General features: G+C 40.3%; 2 protein-coding genes across 3 annotated transcripts; one reads left to right on the plus strand and one right to left on the minus strand.

The window, feature by feature from the left end:
- Positions 1-12: 12 nt before the first annotated feature.
- On the plus strand, positions 13-4,052 carry LOC135632070 (ATP synthase small subunit 6-A, mitochondrial-like). Its single transcript, XM_065140436.1, has 3 exons — positions 13-205; positions 323-368; positions 3,875-4,052. The coding sequence occupies exons 1-3, from the start codon at positions 85-87 to the stop codon at positions 3,876-3,878; spliced, it is 171 nt and encodes a 56-aa protein (XP_064996508.1). The 5' UTR covers positions 13-84; the 3' UTR covers positions 3,879-4,052.
- A 6,639-nt stretch (positions 4,053-10,691) lies between these two features.
- LOC103974302 (uncharacterized protein C24B11.05) lies at positions 10,692-12,722 on the minus strand. Of its 2 annotated transcripts, XM_065138170.1 has the most exons (10): positions 12,545-12,722; positions 12,335-12,372; positions 12,154-12,230; positions 12,010-12,075; positions 11,844-11,941; positions 11,716-11,753; positions 11,544-11,631; positions 11,201-11,476; positions 11,061-11,126; positions 10,692-10,979 (listed from the first exon to the last, which is right to left on the minus strand). In XM_065138170.1, exons 3-10 carry the CDS (start codon positions 12,212-12,214, stop codon positions 10,824-10,826), a joined length of 849 nt encoding a protein of 282 aa, XP_064994242.1. In that variant the 5' UTR covers positions 12,215-12,230; positions 12,335-12,372; positions 12,545-12,722; the 3' UTR covers positions 10,692-10,823. The 2 variants fall into 2 exon arrangements, with proteins under 2 accessions (XP_064994242.1, XP_009387370.2); XM_009389095.3 differs by lacking the exon at positions 12,335-12,372 and having other exon boundaries at positions 12,545-12,721.
- Between the last annotated feature and the right edge of the window lie 6,218 nt (positions 12,723-18,940).

An 18,940-nucleotide genomic window follows, 5' to 3' on the forward strand; every position in this document is an offset into this window, starting at 1 on the left:
CAAAAGAAAATTCGATCTCCAAGACCTAACAAGAGAGGCTCGGAAGGGTTGCGGTCGGCGGCGAAGGGAGAGTGAGCGAGAGAGATGAAGACGTTCGATCCGTGGCCCGTGTTCTTCAAGAGGGAGTTTAACCGCAACTGGCCCTTCCTCGTCGGATTCGCCATCACCGGCTGCATCATTGTTAAGATGACCGCCGGCCTCACCGGTTCGTCCCTCAACTCTCCGATCTCTTCCCTTTTCCTTTCCTTTCCAGGATTCCCTTCTCAATCTTCTCGTTCTGACTTTTTTCCCCGCGTTCTTTGTTTGTCTGATCAAATCGCAGAGGAGGATGCCAAGAACTCCAAATTCGTGCAGGAGCACAAAAGAAAGTGAGTAGATGCTTCGACTTCTGACCTTAATTTTCGTTCCATGACACCCGATGTGATCGTAAAGTTTGCTTGTATTTCGTTCTATTAGATTTTGTTTGCATCTGATCTAATTGGTTTAAGCGTCGAGGAGATGTCAGTTTGGGTGAATGAGGTGTCTGTGACCAGATCTTTGACATAGGTATACATGTGATGACGATTAGCATCATGTTCTACTTATTGGAAGATCAATATTTAGTCAAACTAGTGGCGATGCCTTCGTCGTTGTTCCTTCTAATAGGATGATGGTTCCTTTTTTTCGTCTCACTGAATTTAGTTTTCTTGTGAACTTTGATTTTGTCGGCGATGCTGTGTCAAGTCACTGGTGGCAGAAAAGATTGCTCATCATAATTGGGATGAGAGTGATAATAGTAGCTTCAAGTTCACCACTACCGCTTTGTGGCTATTCACTTTTGTTTTCTTTTGCTCTTTGTTAATCCTCCTGATGGTAAATTACTAGTGATAATAGAAGTTGATCCACATAATGGCATTATGTATATACCTACTTCAAGGACCGCTACAGCCTATATGATAATTTCCTCCCTCGTTCCATGGCTACAGTTTGGTTTTTTTTTTCCTTCCCATTTGCTTATAGTTGGTTGGTTTTGTGGTATAACACCTTTTGTTGCCCCCAGATTGTAACTCTTTTATTTCCTCTTCAGGAAGAGTTTATATTTCAAGAATGGTTTTGAATATTCATATCACAATCTTCTTTTGCTTCACCACTCTGTTCATCACTGCATCTTTGTTCAACTTCATAGTAGTATTTTGGTTCTTCGGTTCAAGTATTTATTTCTAAATTCAGAATACACATGTAATTTCATTGGACATGAACTTGAGTTGAAAAAGAAATGTTCAGTGCATTACATTGACTTGTTGGTCTACCATTTTATTGGGTTATGGCTTGCAAACGTAACCATTTATTTGGTTCAGAAGGGCTTGTTAGACTATTTTCATTTTTGTGTGTGTACTATATCTTGAATATAACAGTTGGTGTCTTCCCCTTTCGAAAGTTCATCTGTTTTCCTCTTGTATTAGAGGATTCTCTCATCTTGCGTGACAAATAGGAGAGAATAATGGATGAATTAGAAAAAAATCAAGGAGTAATCTACTTCCATTGGAGAGTTTTTTTGGTTTTATAAAAAATTGGAGAGAAACATAATAATTTTTTTTTTTTTTGTGTAACATGAAAGAAATTGCAAAGTATAGAACAATCAGTGTTAAAATTGTAGTGTTTCTTCACCTATAAGACCAAATGATATTAAAGACTGCATTTTCCAGAGGAAGGGAAAGTAAGATTGTCTTGTCTTTTCTGTAAATTATTATCCAACAGTAACCTTTGTTATCTTGCAGTCTCGTTTGTTTGTCTCTCTCTATGCTGATCATCTGTTTTCTGTTTCTTAATTCAACAAATTGGTTGCTTGTGCGAAATATAATGAGATAGCATCTTGTTGTCATATTGAGACATTGGAACAGATAATCGATACTCACTGGGTCTTTTTTATTCTAAGTGTATATGAAACTAGAAGCCTTTATAGTTCCATATAATAAAGCACATTTTTCAAAATGAGAATACATTAGACTTGTGCGATGGCTATGTCTTCGGCATGGAGAATATTTTGCAATCAATTCTAGCTTCATAATGTTGTTCAGTTAGTAGAATATGCACCAACACATGCCATGCTTAAGTGTAGGCTTATACAAAAAGCCCTGTGTACGTGCTCCATCATGCCAAAACTGATTTGGTTCATAACAAGGAAATCCATATCAACAATTTTAAGTGTCTCGCTGTATAAGATAGTTGAACAGGAATAATTTTGGTCATTCAAGCAACTATTTTCAACAATATACATTTTGGGTACTCATAAGGTAATGGTACTTCTTTCTCATGGGACATGGTGTCATGTAGTACGCCATTCACCTGGCGATAGGGCATGTGCATCCCCAGGCTTCCCTGCAATTTATTCTTCTCAGCTAAAATGTCATTTCTTTTTTAAGATGCCTTGAATGTTATTTAGGATCTAGTTCGATGATGCCTTTGGTTTGTATGACTAATTGTAATATCTAACTTGATTTTCTTCATCTGAGTGTCTAAGCCTTTTTTATGACTCATTGTATTATCTTTCTTGTACAAGCCTTCTTCTGGGAAAATCCAATTTTATTCTCTGGGAACAGATGAAATAAGAGTTACAAGTTGGCAAATGATCAAGTTCTTACAATTAAAATTTGTCTATGGATCTATTTTTTTCTTGTGTTAGCTCTGAGTCTTATACTCGAAGAAAGATTACCATCAATTTTGTGGCTTCTAGCAGAGTCATTACTTGATAACTGCTTTCACTTCTAGGTGGCTGGGTCCTATTTTGTGAGCATTGTGTTTCCTGTTGATGCTAACCATCGTTATAGTACCATCTTGCCTTCTCTTATGTACGTCTTGCTTATTGGCTTCTTATATTAGGAGGAGCCTCCACCAAATTAGTGACAATTTAAGTCAACATTATTTTTATTGATGTAAAAGTTCTTTTTCTTTTTTATGGTTTAGAAGTTCCATGAATCTTGACTTGCTGGTTGTCGACATGGACTTTCATAGTTTCACTCCGGTTCCTCTTTCCTTCCACAAGATTTCTGTCTTCCCGCCTTCCTTTTATGTGGTCTTCTACCAAAGAATTGGATATCGTTGTAGTTTTCTAGAATATTTGAACACTGAAAGCTAACTAGTAAGCGTACATAGTAGAAAGAAAAAACTGGACTCGGAGGACTAATTAAACTCAATCTTTAGACTGAGAGTTAGAGTGCTTCATAGATACTTCTGTTGCTACCTTTAAACAGCCAGCCCATGGCCCGGTAGTTGATATGCAAGCCTGGGGTATACATGACATGCTTGCCAGGGATAAACACCTTGTGCAATTTAATTTGACTATATCTAGATCTCGCTTTGGCCAACAAATGCACATGGAAGTTTAGGTCCCAAATAGAAGGCAGGGGGTTTTGGTGTGAACCAGCCAATTTTTTTCCCGAGTTTGTTCATCTGCTATATAGCATCATGTGAACCAGCCAATTTTATCGAAAACTTGATGTTTAGGTGTGATACTTCATCTCCATCTCTGCTAGTCAACTAGTCCTTTGTTGCTCGTCTCCTAATAGGATGAACGTGCTAATACAATTGAAGCAAGATATAATTGTTCAACAAGGTGAAATTGGTGGCATTATCATTAGAATGTGTCGCTTTTAACTATCAATAAGACTGCATTTCTTATTTCCTTACTATGTTTTTTTTTTGTACCTGGGAAGTTTGGGTCCTGGTCTGTATTCTTGGATATGCCAAGTTGACAATGCTCAAACATAATAAATATACTTTGACAATAACACAGGGTCTCTCTCTTATATGTTCCATTTATTTGATGTTTCACAAGGCACATTTCTCGTTGACTAAAGTCCGGTAAAACTAAGAGCACGCTTTCCTTTCGTTTCAGGTAAACTACTTGTCGTGGACGCTTCACTGCTTTCGGTGATGAAGCTGGCTTTTTATCCTCCGTGAGTTAATTCTTATGGAAGTTAGCTTGGTATGTTAACTATGCAACTTTGACATAGTGTCTTTAATCCTGAAATAAGAGTTGGTTCAAATGATAGACCCAAGTTTCCTGCTTTTAACTTTTGTAAGTTTTCATTATTTTGTTGGTTCTGTTTCGTGTTTCTATTTGTGATAAAAGATTTGAAATTGCATGGGCTCGATTAAAGGTTTCATTCAAAATGGACTTATTTTGTGAAATAAGTGGCCTGAAACCAATGGTGCCAGTGAGAGTATTTCCAAATCCTTCTTGACCAGATTAATTTATATTCATGTTTTTTTTCATTATTTACAAATATTGTTTAATATATACCAATAATATTGAATATATATATATATATATATATATATATATATATATATATATATATATATATCACAAGATAGAAATAAAGCGCCGAGACCCAACTGATGTAGCAATAATATTGAATACCAATAATATTGAATAAAAATGTTGTTGTTCTTTCGAAAATTCTAGCACTTGGATGGATGCACCCAACATAAATAAAATACTCGAGCAATGCTCTATAGATTTCTCCTTTTGTGCACGGACAATACCCCTAGTGGGAAAAGAAAATTCAAATGCACAACCACTATTACAAATAATAATAGTAATTTTTTTTTTCATTTTAACCTCTATTAAATTAATTCTAGTAATTTTTTATAAGTATATTTTTAATTGCAAATTTATTTCTGAATTGCCTTTGCTTTACTGTGTTTACCTAATAAAATTCCTTCAATTCCTCATCCAGCAACGCAACTTGTGTGCACGCTTGGGCTATGTCATCAAAGGAGTCGATCGACTTTGAGCCTATGTAAATAAAACTTGATAGAAACACTGGACAGCAAATATAAGCATCCAAAAAATTGAACAACAGGCTCTATAATGTGGACATTAGAAATGTCAAAATTTGCTACCGAATGCATACATGAAAATTATTAGTGTCGTCGTTTACAGCTTAATCATCCTTCAACCGCTTGAGCAGTTTGCTTGCCCAACGCCTCACCCGTCTCTTCAGCGTGAAACCAACAAAGACACCGACGACAAAGCTGATTGCACAGATCTTACTACATGTCGACACTGAAACCACCCGCCTGCAAACGTTTGGAACAAAAATTAGCTAGCAATTATTGTAGTGTAAATAAATAGCTAAACATAATCTTGACAAAAAAGTATATCAATTTTCGAGCTGGTAATAGTGCTCACTTATGAAACCTGTGCACTTTTTTACATGTGCTAACTTTCATGTAGCAAAGACACAAAGATTTAACTGCTTAGTGCATGCTTTAATTAACAACTCTCTTTTCTTTTCAATAAAAAACCCAAACATACACCTTTCTGGTCTTCCTACCTAGCTGGACCATGCAATGGTTTCACACTTAAAAACTCTTTTAAGTAATCTACATCTTTTTTTGTCAATGAAGACAAAAAAGTAAGACAGCTCTCTGGGATTTCTAGGCAAAGTTAAAAAGTTCAACACTTGCACGCTGGATGAACATGTCAACAATATTACACACTGAGCTCACAATTCATTAATCTTAAGTTGACTATTCCCTGCCTAAATAATAACAAATTTCTAAGGGTCACTTCAGGCTGGGAAGCACGAACATGGTGGCTTGAGTGAATTTGTCATTGACACGGCTGGACACATGTTTTTTTTTTTTTTTAATTTGTTGGATATGAAGTTCACATGTTGGACTCGGTAACCCCTTCTTCCTCACCGACGAAACCCCTACCCCTGCCCCACCTATGGAAGAGGCAAGCTTTGCCACCGCCCAGAGCACCCTGCAAACCACCACCATCCGCCACCTCTACTTTGACTCCCGAGCGAACCACACGTTTCAACCCTTCTTCCTCGACGACCCACCTGCGAGCGACTTGATGGCCATCACATGTTCTCAAGACCTCCACCCCGAGCACCCCTCTGTCATCGCGTGACATCAGACCCTCCACCTTGAGCGCCCCACCTACGAGCGACCTTGTGGCTGTTGTGCACTCTCGTGCCCTTTGCCTCAAGCGCCCACCTGCGAGCGCCCTGACAGCCATCGTGTGCCCTTGGGCCTTTGACAACTTCAACAACATTTGATGAAAGCTTCTTCCTCAGTCGTGCACACACACACACACATATACACACACACATGACATCAGACCCTCCACCTTGAGCGCCCCACCTGCGTGCCACCCTGTGGCCGTTGTGCACTCTCGTGCCCTCTACCCCGAGCGCCCACCTGCGAGCGCCCTGACGACCATCGCGTCCCCTTGGGCCTTTGACAATTTCAACAACATTTGATGAAGCTTCTTCCTCAACCGTGCACACACACACATGACATCAGACCCTCCACCTTGAGCGCCCCACCTGTGAGCCACCCTGTGGCCGTTGTGCACTCTCGTGCCCTCTGCCCCGAGCGCCCTGACGGCCATCGCGTTCCCTTGGGCCTTTGACAACTTCAACAACGTTTGATGAAGCTTCTTCCTCAACCGTGCACACACACACACACACGACATCAGACCCTCCACCTTGAGCGCCCCACCTGCGAGCGACCCTGTGGCCGTTGCACACGCACGCACGCACGTGCGCGCGCGCGACACACACACACACATGTCCTCCCAACGTATTGTAGTATCCATCAGTGATTTAAAAAGCGCTAGGCGCCAAGGTCCAAAAACGCCCGAGGCGCTAGGCGCTCGCCCGAGCGAAGCGAGGCGCTAAAATATAAAAATATATAATATAATTAATAAATATAATTATTTAAAATTTTAAATAAAAATATGCTATTAAATTAAAAAAAATCTAAGATACAAAATCACAAAATTAATAACATTAAAATCAAATTAATATATTATTAATCTATTAATGAAAATTAATCATTTCAAAATTCAAATAAACTTAATATTAAGATTTAAGAGTATACTGAGCAGTCTGAGCTTGACGGAGAAAGGAAGCAGCGTCGACAGCGGCAAGCGGCGGGGGGAAAAGGAAAGGGAGCGGGAGGCGCGAGTAGCGGGAGGGCTCGCGGGAGTCGCGAGCAGAGGGAGGGCTCGCGGGAGGCGCGAGCAGCGGGAGTCGCGAGTAGAGGGAAGGCTCGCGGGAGGGCTCGAGGGAGGCGCGAGCAGCGGGAAGGCTCGCGGGAGGGCTCGCAGGAGACGCGAGCAGCGAGAGGGCTCGCGGGAGGGCTCGCAGGAGGCGCGAGCAGCGAGAGGGCTTGCGGGAGGCGCGAGCAGCGGGAAGGCTCGCGGGAGGCGCGAGCAGCGACAGCGACGAGCAGCGTCAGCGGGAGCAGCGGCAGCGAGCGACGAGATCGCGATCGCGATCGAGAGCGGCAGCGACAGCAGGTTAGTGTTGGGTTAGGGTTAGGGTTGGGGTTATATCGGTTTAGTTGGTTCGATTGAACCAACTAACAACCGAACCAGACCTAAAATTCTGGTTCGGTCGCCTTGGTTTACCCAGGCGCTCGCCCGAAGCGCCCAGCGCCTGGGCTCGGGCGAGCGCCCAGGCGGCGCCTGTTTGAAGCGCGCCGCCTGGGACATTAGCGAGGCGCTCGGGCCTCGCCTCGCCTCGCCCGAGTGCCTAGGCGAGCGCCCGAGCGCCTTTTGCAATCACTGGTATCCATGTCGTGTCGTTTCCATGCCTCCTAGACTTTAGGGTTCAAAAACTTATTTAATATAGTGAAACATAAATTTAATAAATAGGACAAGGTTTAAGGACTTGATGGATCAGCTTGGATAGTTTTAGTGTTCAAAATAAGACAAATATTACAATTTCACCCTTATGGATATGTATCATAATCTAAGAATGGAAAGATGAACATTTGTGTATATTTGTTAAATTTTGAACTCTGAAAATGTTCCCCAAGAAACTTTGAGTATTCAATTTAGCTTAAGTCATAAGGACCATAACAATATCTCTTCAAAAAGCTAATCAACTTGCAAGCTACTAAGAATGACCCTCTGCATATTTTAGTGGCCATAGAGAAACTTAAACCAGTAGCTATTAGCTTTCACAGTGCTAGCAAAATGGAAAAAGTTCAACCCATGTTCTTCTGTATCTTCATTGTTGTGCTGAAGCATGCATCCAAATACTTTTCATTGTGATGGTTACCATGCATGTTATCGATGCATAATACCAAACATCAAATTTCCTAAGAATATTACCTCTTGTAATGTTTCAATTAGTGCAGATTCTTTAGCATACCAACTGTTGGGCTTAAAAAACAAAAAGACAAAACAAAATAAAACAATACTATCACTGGCTTTTCTTTGTCTTGGCAAATTGCAAATGCTTCTCATTCTAAATCATTGTCTAGGTTATAAAGTGAATGAAACTCAGAACATTCTTAGCATTAATATTTCCTTTATCTGAGACTTAACTTTCTGGTACGCACCTCTTCCTACCCGGCAAATGTCATATGTTTCCAATAAATTATAGCTTTGCACATGCCATTTAATTGCCTATGGCATGAAGTAAGAAGTACTTACATATATTTGACAACTTAAGCCTCTGCTATCATAGTTCGTAGCAACTACCTTTATAATACTAACTCATTGTTTCTAGACTCTAAAAACAGCTGACAAAAAGAGGGTAAAGCTACACTTTTTAGAGAAAAAAAGGACACATTAGTAATGAGAATACATGTAGAAAAGTCTTCCAAAGCACAACTAGAACCTCAAAGTGCATGCCAATTTAGCAGCAATCAGCTATGGATTATGACATTGTAAAATGAGCCCCAACACATTATCGAGCAAACTCATATGAAACAATTCATGGTAACAAGAAAATAGGAAATGCTAAAAAAGCCTGTACGCGAAATCTTTATACTTGAGATAGATAAGATAATTGTATATAAAGAAGTCCTACAATATATGAATTGTGAATACACCTCAAGGCAAAAGTTCCACCGTGACGCTAATTGTCAGAGAGATGAAATCGTTCTCAGACTGTAACCAATCATGGAACACAAACAGATACAGATTTACCAGAATCCGGATCCCAATACCTTCGTCCAATTTCCAGCTCGACTACAAGAACGAGATGGACTATACAGAGAAAAGAAAACCAAGGTTTCAGAGCATTCGAAGTACCCGATGGGAGCGCGGTGAACAAGGACATGGGCTTGATCGGAGGAGGACGAGAAGCCGGAGGAGTTGACGGCGGCGGTGTTTGTGCTGATGTCCGACGCGAGGGATCGGAACCCTAACTTGAACTTCTCCATTGACGCCATCGACGAAGCAAAAGGGTCGCGTTCGGGTTAGGGTTTTACCGGCTCCGGCCGGACCTTTATATTTATGTGGCCAAATTGCATATATCTCCCTCTACAGTCACTATTTTCTGTATTGATCCCTTCATATATATATATATATATATATATATATATATATATATATATATATATATATATATATATATATATATATATATATATATATATATATTTGAGTCGACGTAAAAACATCAGACATATTTTTTTCATGTAATAAAAGAAATTAATTAATTAATTAATTAATTTAATTATTAAAAAAGAAAAGAGGTTGAGAATAATTTCATGTGTCCATTAGCATTATAAAATGAGGAAACTAATATTTTGATATGGCTTGGGATGAGTTTAAATAGAACATAAAGTAATTATGGTTATTATCATAATTAAGGATATGCAGATAATGGTGGAGAGATCGGTGTGTGTGTGTGTGTGTTATGGTAAGGACGATCCAAATGAACCGATCATTTCAATCTAAATTTTCGTTAGGATTTAGAGCTTAACCTTTATAATTTTTTGAAGAAGCTCACTGTTATGATCCGATCCGATGAGAGAACTCCATCCTAGCTAGTCTTTCCTCCCTCTTCTCATGCTCAGAGACATCTGCACATTCTTCCTTCCTCCTCTTTTGATTCTTTCTCTACCTTCTTCTTCTTCTTCTTCTTCTTCTTCTTCTTGTCCTTTTCTAATTCCTTCTCCATATATTCTTTCTTATTCATCATCAATACTTATTATTCTCGTTGAGATTCTTCTTGATTGATCTTGTATAAAGAAAGACTTCATTCCAAGCTAAGCTGCGATGCGACTCAAACACACAACACCAGCAATTGTTTCAGCAACAATGTTTCTTGCAGATATTGGTCTCTGCACACATGTGAAACGCGTGAAAGAGGTGGATGAAAACCTGGTGGCTGCAGATATGTGTTGCCTTCTCATCTCAGTAACTTTTCAGATGGCAGGAAGCTACGATTCCCACCATCACTGTCTCGTTGATCATGCGCAGTTTATTATACGTTTTGGCTTCTCCCACTAAATCTAGTAGCTTAGTTTTGAGCAATAAAATACATTATCACAGATCTGATCTTATCGTTGATCTCATACTATTTCTCATTAGGGTAGTACAAGTATAGAATCTAAGCAGTGCTTGAGCTACACACACACACACACACACAAAAGAAATAATAGCATCAAGTCAGACCTTGTGAATTGAATCTAGTAAATTATTAGTAAGATGTAATTATAGTAAAACTCAAGGAAGAACTAATAATATACAAGTTATGAGAGTTAATTATTCAACAATATATCACTCATGAAACAACTTGATATTTAAGTCTCAAAGACAGAATGAGATGCTAGAAGCTTTGCATATATATATATCTCTCTAGCCAGTTGTGTCACTGAACGTTGCTGACCAAGTTGATTTGGAGAAGCAGAAACTATTTCCATGGAGAATTATTTGCAAGTCTGCATGCATCAACATTTCCAGATAAGAAATCTTATTTCTGAACATTGAGTACAACATGTTCCAAGTAGCAGATAGGGTTCATCCATGTCATGCTGATGATCTCTTCTCCTCCTCTACCAGTGACTACATGCAAGAACTAAGCGATGGCAGATGTCTCCAGCCCGATCTTTCCTGAGTGAAGAACAAGCTCTGACTTCTCGCCCTCCTCCCACAGCTCAGGGAATGCCTCCTTCATGTTGTGGATGCTTTCCAGTGCGTGGTCTGCGCCTTTGATCCTGCGCGAAGTGCCCACCTGAATCCACAACAAAGCATGAACTCCATTAGCGCTGAATTCAGCAACAAATGAAGTCCTGAATTCAGCAACAAGATCTACCAGAACTGTGTGCAAGCCAATGTGTTTCCCTGACTGGATATTGCGAACACTGTCGTCGAAGAACATCTGCAAAAGAATTTGCTCGGGTCAGACCAAATTAAACAAGCACAACAATTTTATCCCGGTCTAAAGAATCTCACTGTTCTTTGTGGATCAATGCCAGCAACTCTGAGAGCATGCTCCATTGCATCCACTGATGGTTTGCACAGAACCGGTGTCTTGGGCAGTTCAACTCCATCAGTCGGATGAGAGAAGTGACCGACAATGTCGAATACTTCAGTTTTGCGTTCTTGATCAGAAGAAGATGGCGGCAAAAGATTAAGTGTCTCGAAGCATATGATTCCCTGGAAGCAGTCTTCGAGGCCAAGCCTTCGGAGGACTTTAGCAGCATGCACCTCATCAGCATTGGTAAATATCTGCATTGGGAACAAGAAGTTGCACTCAATCTGCATCATAATAGGATCCTGCATCGAAGTGACTTACGACTTTGCGAATTGGGAGGCTAAGAAGAAGATGCCTAAGAACAGGATCGGGCTTCAACTTTCCGTAAGGCAATCGTCCATGAACGAAGCTTTTGAGCAAACAAAATCTAGAGTTAGCTACAAGCATTGCTTTTTGCTGAAGTCGGTAAAACAAAGAGATTTAGGCTCAAAACCTGTGGTAATCATTATAGTCAAACTCGTAGCCGATGGCCTGATCAACAACAGATAGAAATACAATCGATATGAGGGCACAGGATTATAATTCAAGTAATGCTCGAAACTAAAGCGAGTTTTTGCGTACTCGTAGTCCAGCCATCGTTGTGCCATAGTTCTTGTAAAGAAGATTACACAAGTCTGAGATCTTTCTTTCTTCGATTCCGAGTCTCTCGACCATGTAATCTGAATCATGAAAGGGAAGAGTTATTATACCTCAACAAGGACTCGGAGGCTACGATGATGATATATACCTCCAATGTTCTTGAGGCACTCAGATGCGACGCCTGAGCTCAAGGGATAGAGCGTGTCATCCAAGTCTGTGTTCAAGAACATAAACTAGGCTTGTAAGCGAAATAAAAACATCGAAACCTTCGTAGGGAAATCCTTAAACATACCGAAGAGAAGACAATCGTATTTGGGACTCTGAACCTGTCTGAATCGGTCCTCATACTCCATCTCGATCGGTTGTAACCTTCACAGGTTACGAAGAACAGTTGAGAAAGGAATTGAGAATCAATCTACTGCAGAATTTTTCATTAAAGTTCATTGCTTTTTGTTCTTCAAATTCATGATTACGTTATAAACAAGTCATCGAAGAACAAAGACGATCATCTCTGCAGCCGATCCAAAGCAGAAACAAAATCGAAATTTTAGCTTCTCGGAATGATGAACCGAAGAGAAAAAGCTGATCTCGATCTAAATTTTTTCTTTTTGCAGATTTGAATTCGCAGGAAGAAGAAATCCAACTTTAATCTCTCATCCAAGGCCAGGAAAGGGAGAAGCTACCTGATTCTGACAGAAGACAGAACTGGAACACAATGCAGGGGAGATCAATCGAGAGAAAGAGAAGAGGATAGAAGGATGAAGAGAGGCACAAATTACGATCTTTCTCCCGTTCCACAGGAACAGGGAAATGGATGGGGCTGAGGGCGAGGAAGGGAGAGGGGGAAGAAGAGAGGTAGGGTGGCTTCCACTTAAATAGGCAATAGCATCGGCCCCCACTTTGTGGAAATTATGTCTACCGACCCGCCTGGATTCTTGTCTACCCAGCTGTCGGTATGTTATTGGGTGTCTTCTTGCTTGTGGATCCAGACGAGCAAACGAGGTCGAATCTGGCTTCGATACGAGGCCGTCGAGTTGCGGAAGGCGGGTCTGGGGAGATCGGCGGCGTGGCGTGTCCGGCAAGGATCACTTGATGGGGGCCCGCTCTGCTTCCTATGATAAGGTACGGAGTAGAGAGGGTACAATGAACACAGGTGGAGAAAGATGTGTTTGTCTTGTAGCGGATAGGATTGGCCTGCGTGAGAGTTTAGGGTAAATAAATTAAGACCACGTTTCGCTTGTCGACCCAATCATTATCCAGATGTCAATGTAGTAGTTAAGCCACCGGCAAGGACAATAATTGGGGGGGGGAAGAGAGATGATGTGATACACGTGGCAAGTTGCGGTTTGCTTGTCGATTATATTTTTTTCCTGCAAGAAAGAAAAAATAAAAAGAAATAGCCACTGAGGCTACCAAAAACATGCAGAGAGAGAGAGAGAAAAAACACGACAACATCCAATAATGCAGCCAACTTTAACGTTGTTCAATCAAATTAGACGAACGAACGAGATGGACTGTGTCGATGGAACGTACCTTTAGTAGCTTTCCGACGTAGGATGCCCTGCATAGAATTTGCATTCAGGACACAAACAGACAACGAAAACTAATATGAGAGAGAGAGAGAGAGAGAGAGAGAGAGAGAGAGAGGTACAACTTGAACTCTCTTGTCGCTCTGGAGTTCTTAGAGTAGAGGGCACAAACACCTTTCATTGCCATCAAACCCACTCGAACTTTGCCATCTAATTCACCAGTTTTCATGGTAACCCAGCTGGAATCTTGCAACCCTAAATCTTTAATTGAGACAGTTGGTGGTATCATATCACTCCAAAACCTGGCCATATGCTACTAAACAACAACTTGCAGCTGTTGATGCACACATGTTGTCATTTCTTTTCTTTAGATAATATGTATGATTAGTACTTGAATCATGATTGTTCTAAGCATATGTCAATCACAACCACTCTGATGTTCTTGATGTGAGATGATACTAAAGTCCACAACTAGAAGTAATAAAGTAGCAGATAGTAAACCAGTCCAAGACACCAAAGGCAAACAAGGTAGACTGGGACTTCCTATCACACTTGCAGTGGAGTATGTTTGACTCGAATTATTTGACTCTAACCCCTATTCAATCATAGAAGTTTGGTCGAGATTTCCAACCAGTAGAACATGAAATGCTGGATTTTAATGTCACTGATGGACTCCCTGTTCTTTTAAAAGATATTTCAAGATGAGTTTAGGAACTTTAAAGCATAACAATTCTAATTTGACAGTGTAGAGGAACACTCATCCTCAAAGAATCATAATTGGAATTGTTTGGACATGTGTAGTTGCAGAACCGATCAATTCAAGATTGAAACATTGATGTGCAGCAGCAATCCAAATATCACTGTGCTAAAGATAAAGAAAGATTCTTAGAATGCTGTCAAAAAGTGAAAGGATTGATCACGTTTGTGTTTCTCATTGGCCAATAACAAGATGCAGATAAGAATTTTCAGGCAGGAAAAAATTGCTACAACATGAAGCATATAAGTGAATTAAAACTAGTTTTGTTCACAAATTCCAGCAAATATAAGCTAATGCTAGATTTTCCAGATGAAGATTGCTACAAACAATGTCAGAGTGAAGTTCTTGCTGATTAGATGTGTGAAAACTCACGAAACATGATGCAAGATCTAATAACTAAGATCAGAAATTTTCTTTTGTTGTTAGATAATGTACAAAACAAATGTAAAGAGTTAGGGCCATACTTGCTATTTAGTCAGCATATGTGTTCTTCCCGGGGACCAAACTCGGGTTTCACGTGCAGGAGCCTATGGTAAAATCCCATCAATAACTTCTTAAAGAACACAGTTGAATGATCGATAATATGTGGTTTAGAGCAATGTAGAACTCCACTAAATGATGAAATGCCATTGTCAGTTGTTTTCATTGAGGAGAAAACATTCCACAACCTCATTCTCATCGCCTGCTCCAGTCACAATAGTCTGCAGTTAAGGCACAGCAAAATGATTTGACAGTCAATCCACCAATTATTTTTAGCTCCATTCATTCTGAACAATCAGTAGGGATAGCATTGTCCACAACTAGTGCTTAACTTTCCATCGGGCAACATGGCAATAATTTGCACCTCAATCTCAATCTACCTGTTTCTTTCCCATCATCATACTACCTTCTGGAGTTGCATACGAGTTGGCATAAAGGAAATAAATGTGCTCAAACAACCTTTACCTGTTCATCAGGTGACAAGGCAGGGCATAATTCATGAAGTGTTATCACCTGAGTTGCTACCTGTTTTGTGATGTTTTAATCAAGAGAGCAGAAATATCATAAGATTTGAAGCTAAATATGAATGATAATAAAAGCTAAACTGCAATACTAGATGACAAAAAAATTCACTTAAACAAGAAAAGACATGAGAGGCACAAAAAATTGTACATTCCATTCACTAATTAACACAATGTATTTATAGAATTAAACTAAGAACAGAAGTCCAAGGCTCCTAAGAGTCTTCTTCTGAAGTTCCTTTGTCCAAGACCAAACTTTCTGAAGATTCATGCAACAAAAATTATGCACAAATAATCTCATAGATTGCTAAGATTAAACCGATAAAAATGAATAGAGTGAGAGGGATGTTTTTAATTAGGTAGAACATGGATGAAAAACCATTAAATTTATAAACAAGGACTATTGAAATTACTCAAAGACGCTCACAATTGAAGGGGAGTAAACCAAGAGCTGAAACCTGAATCCCCTAAGAGTCTTCTCTACAGTTTCTTTGTCCAAGGCCAAACTTTATGATGATCCAACCACAAAAAAAAGAAGAAATAATCTCATAATTTACTTAGTCCAAATGGATAAGAATTGACGGAGTGAAAGTGATGTAATGAGATTTCTCTTAGTTAAGCTGAATATTGATATAAAACTACTCAATTGTGAATAAGAACCATAGAAACTACTCAAAGGATGCCCACAAATGAAGGGGAAGGTAACAGGCTTTTCAAAACTCAAGAAAGATGTAACTTATATAAATATTAAAAGACAAACGAATCTGACAGTATCCTGGGAGGAAGAAAATTTCAACCCGACCGATGTGAAACATTCAACTTCAAAGTACACACAGAATACTAATTTATTTTGAGTCTTAAAGAATTTGGTTTCATTGTGTTGCAATTTTACTCTGCTAATAATATGATTTTGACTCACTAGAAGCATTTCTAGAGGCTGTCAATATAAAATCTTAAAAAATATTTGCAGGAGGGCTTATTCCTCAAGTAAGTAAGATTATATGTTGTCTAAAACTGATTGCTCTTGCAACTGGCTTTCTAGAATGAGGCAAATTTATCATCGAGTGTGAGAGTCAATTGCTACCAAGCCGTCTACCTTGCTGATAGATGGGTACTTCCAAACCTGCAGATCATCCATGCTAGATTGCAGACCTGCAGAAAATGAACCATATAAGCCTGGAATAATGACATCAAAAGTTTTCACCACAAAAATTAGGCTTATAATATTAGTCAACTCCTGGTGTCCAGACAGTTGAGCATGTTCCGCATCACAAGTGTTCCAGAAGTGGATGCACCAGTAAGTTGTTCCGCCTCCTGATGCAACAAGGCTGTGCCGACGGGGTGCTTGAGTAATGGTTTTAACTGAAGCTGTGTGCTCTATCAGTTTCAAGAGTGGCCTTTGAGAGCACTGGTCCCAAATTAAGAGCTGTTTCACAAGGAAACCAAAGGACCATTATGTATGATCTAGCAGTCCTAATGAACTGTATGCCACGGGACCATTTCAGTGCAGAGATGATTGAGTTAAACGCTGGACTGATTGTTATTGCCACCATAACCCAGCTCATGGCCATGATAGGTCCATTTCAATCCACAAACCTGTCATAGGCATAATGATTTATTTTCAAGATCAAAGGTGAGATCTCTCTGCTTATCCTTAAGGAGATATCAAATGAGTTTATTCTCAAAAGCCAAGCAAAAATTTTATCTTCTTCATTCATGAAAAGTTAGAAGCTAAAAGCTCGTTCATGCATGATGATTCTTTAGGACAAGTCAAAGCTAAAGTTATACAAACTAGTTACAGGCATGATGCTCAAAGGTGAGATCTATCTGCTTATCCTTGAGTAGATATTAGACGAATTTATTCTCAAAACCAAGAAAATGTTTTATCTTGTTCCTTCAATGAAATTTTAGAAGCTAAAACCTGGTACACGCATGATGATTCTTCTAGATAACTAGAAGCCAAATGTTGTACAAACCTGTTTACGGGCATGATGATTGATTTAGAGGATCTAAGGTGAGATCTATTTTATTATCTAAACTAAATACCAGATGAATTTATCCTCAAAGATAAAATAAAAAAATTATCTTTCTTTATGCAATGAACTTTTAATCAAGGTTCGTTGTACCGTACCGTACCGGCGTTTCGACCTGGGCTCGGTACGGTATGGTACCGGTGTATTGGGCGGTACATCAGGGCGTATCGAGCGGTACACCAGGGCGTATCGAGTGGTACACCCTGGTGTACCAAATATTTTTTTATTTTTTCATACTGTAGCAGTGCTACAGTATAGTACTATAGCATTGTAGCGGTACCGGGCGGTCCGCGTACCGGTAACCTGTCGGACCGGTACGTACCGCCTGGTACGGATGATACGCTTCGTTACGACAGACCTTGCTTTTAATAACATCCAATTCATTCCTGGAACATATTTGATGATATGTGATCATCGGATTTGACTATTTAATTTCAAGGCAAGAGTTCGTATTAATATATTGCTGCATATATGAAATAAAATATCAAAGCAACTAAATAGAGACAAAGACAATCTTGGTGCTATCGACAACTATGAATGTATACACGATCTACATTGGACCAATTTATGCAAATCCACATGTAGAAGATGAAAAAAAAAAAAAAGCCTATTGACCAAGAGAACTCTTAGTAAAATGTATCAGTTCTAGGAACCCAATAAATCTAATAACCAAATGACAAGTGTGGAATTTGCTGACTAACATTGCTCAAGATTCTCGGCTTTAATATCAGGTAACCTTGTTTCTCTAAATCAAACCAATTAATCCAAAGTAGCATGTGTACTGGCCACAAACTTCTGTCCACAAAGTGTTCAGCTACATTTTTGTGTTCAGAAAATAAACACAAGCATCAGCATACCAGACATCTCCAAGAGCTGCTCCAATTGCAAGATGGGAGCCTTCCCTACTCCATTGGATTGCGCATACACCATCTCCATTACCCAAATCAAATCACAGAGTTTGTCACCTATAATCACAAGAAAAAAGTACTGGTTTGGATGTGCAGTACCTCCATTTTTGGAACCATCAGAGAAGGATTCTTCTTCGCTACTATATCGAGCTAAATCGATGATGTGTAAGACCTTGCTTTTGGTTGGGTATACACACAAGTCCCCAATCCGACGGCTAAGTCATTCTGCGAGGACCAGTTGACCAGGTTCAGGTAGAAATCATCCTGATGCGGAGGAGCGTCCACGACCAACAAGATAATGGAATGCAGAAACTGTAGTTCTTCCTCACTTCGTGGCTCGTAGCAAGCACAAATGTTGACCTTGTGCGGGTGTCTTCCTGGGAACGTCGTGGGACCCCACGTCGGCAGTGACGGTGGCAGAGGAGGGCGAGCTGTGAACGGAGTGATCCTCCATGAACCGGAAGAGGTTTTGGGGCTGATCAATGGGCGAAACCCCGGGGCCGGGGGGGGCGCGGGGGAAGTGTCGACGGCGGAGCCGAGGATGTCGTAACCGTTTAGGGAGCTGCGTGTTCGAACATTGGGGATTCCGTGTTCTAACGCAATCAGGGTTCAAGGTCATCCGTGGGAACCAGTGGTCACTCAGGTGGGTACGATCGAACAGAGCGGTGAGAAACCCCAAACCCTGTCGCGCGCGGCACGGATGAGCTGCCACCGAAGCCCACGATACTTGGAGGCGTAGAGGGCGAAGGTTTGGCTTTCACATGGGTCCCGAAACCGTCTGACCAATCACACGCTGGTAGCAGACCGGGTAGTAGGACGTGCGGGTGGAAAAACTATTGATGAACGCCACA

This window comes from Musa acuminata, chromosome BXJ3-2, assembly GCF_036884655.1.
Source record: "Musa acuminata AAA Group cultivar baxijiao chromosome BXJ3-2, Cavendish_Baxijiao_AAA, whole genome shotgun sequence".
Classification (NCBI taxonomy): Eukaryota; Viridiplantae; Streptophyta; class Magnoliopsida; order Zingiberales; family Musaceae; genus Musa; species Musa acuminata.

Excerpts from the sequence above, each read along its gene's own strand:
- LOC135632070 (XM_065140436.1), top strand. The coding sequence starts at position 85 with ATGAAGACGTTCGATCCGTGGCCCGTGTTCTTCAAGAGGGAGTTTAAC. Across the intron at positions 206-322 it reads GATGACCGCCGGCCTCACCG|AGGAGGATGCCAAGAACTCC; the intron begins GTTCGTCCCTCA and ends ATCAAATCGCAG.
- LOC103974302 (XM_065138170.1), bottom strand. The coding sequence starts at position 12,214 with ATGGAGTATGAGGACCGATTCAGACAGGTTCAGAGTCCCAAATACGAT. Across the intron at positions 11,754-11,843 it reads CAACGATGGCTGGACTACGA|GCCATCGGCTACGAGTTTGA; the intron begins GTACGCAAAAAC and ends GTTGTTGATCAG. Across the intron at positions 11,632-11,715 it reads GACTATAATGATTACCACAG|CTTCGTTCATGGACGATTGC; the intron begins GTTTTGAGCCTA and ends TTTGCTCAAAAG.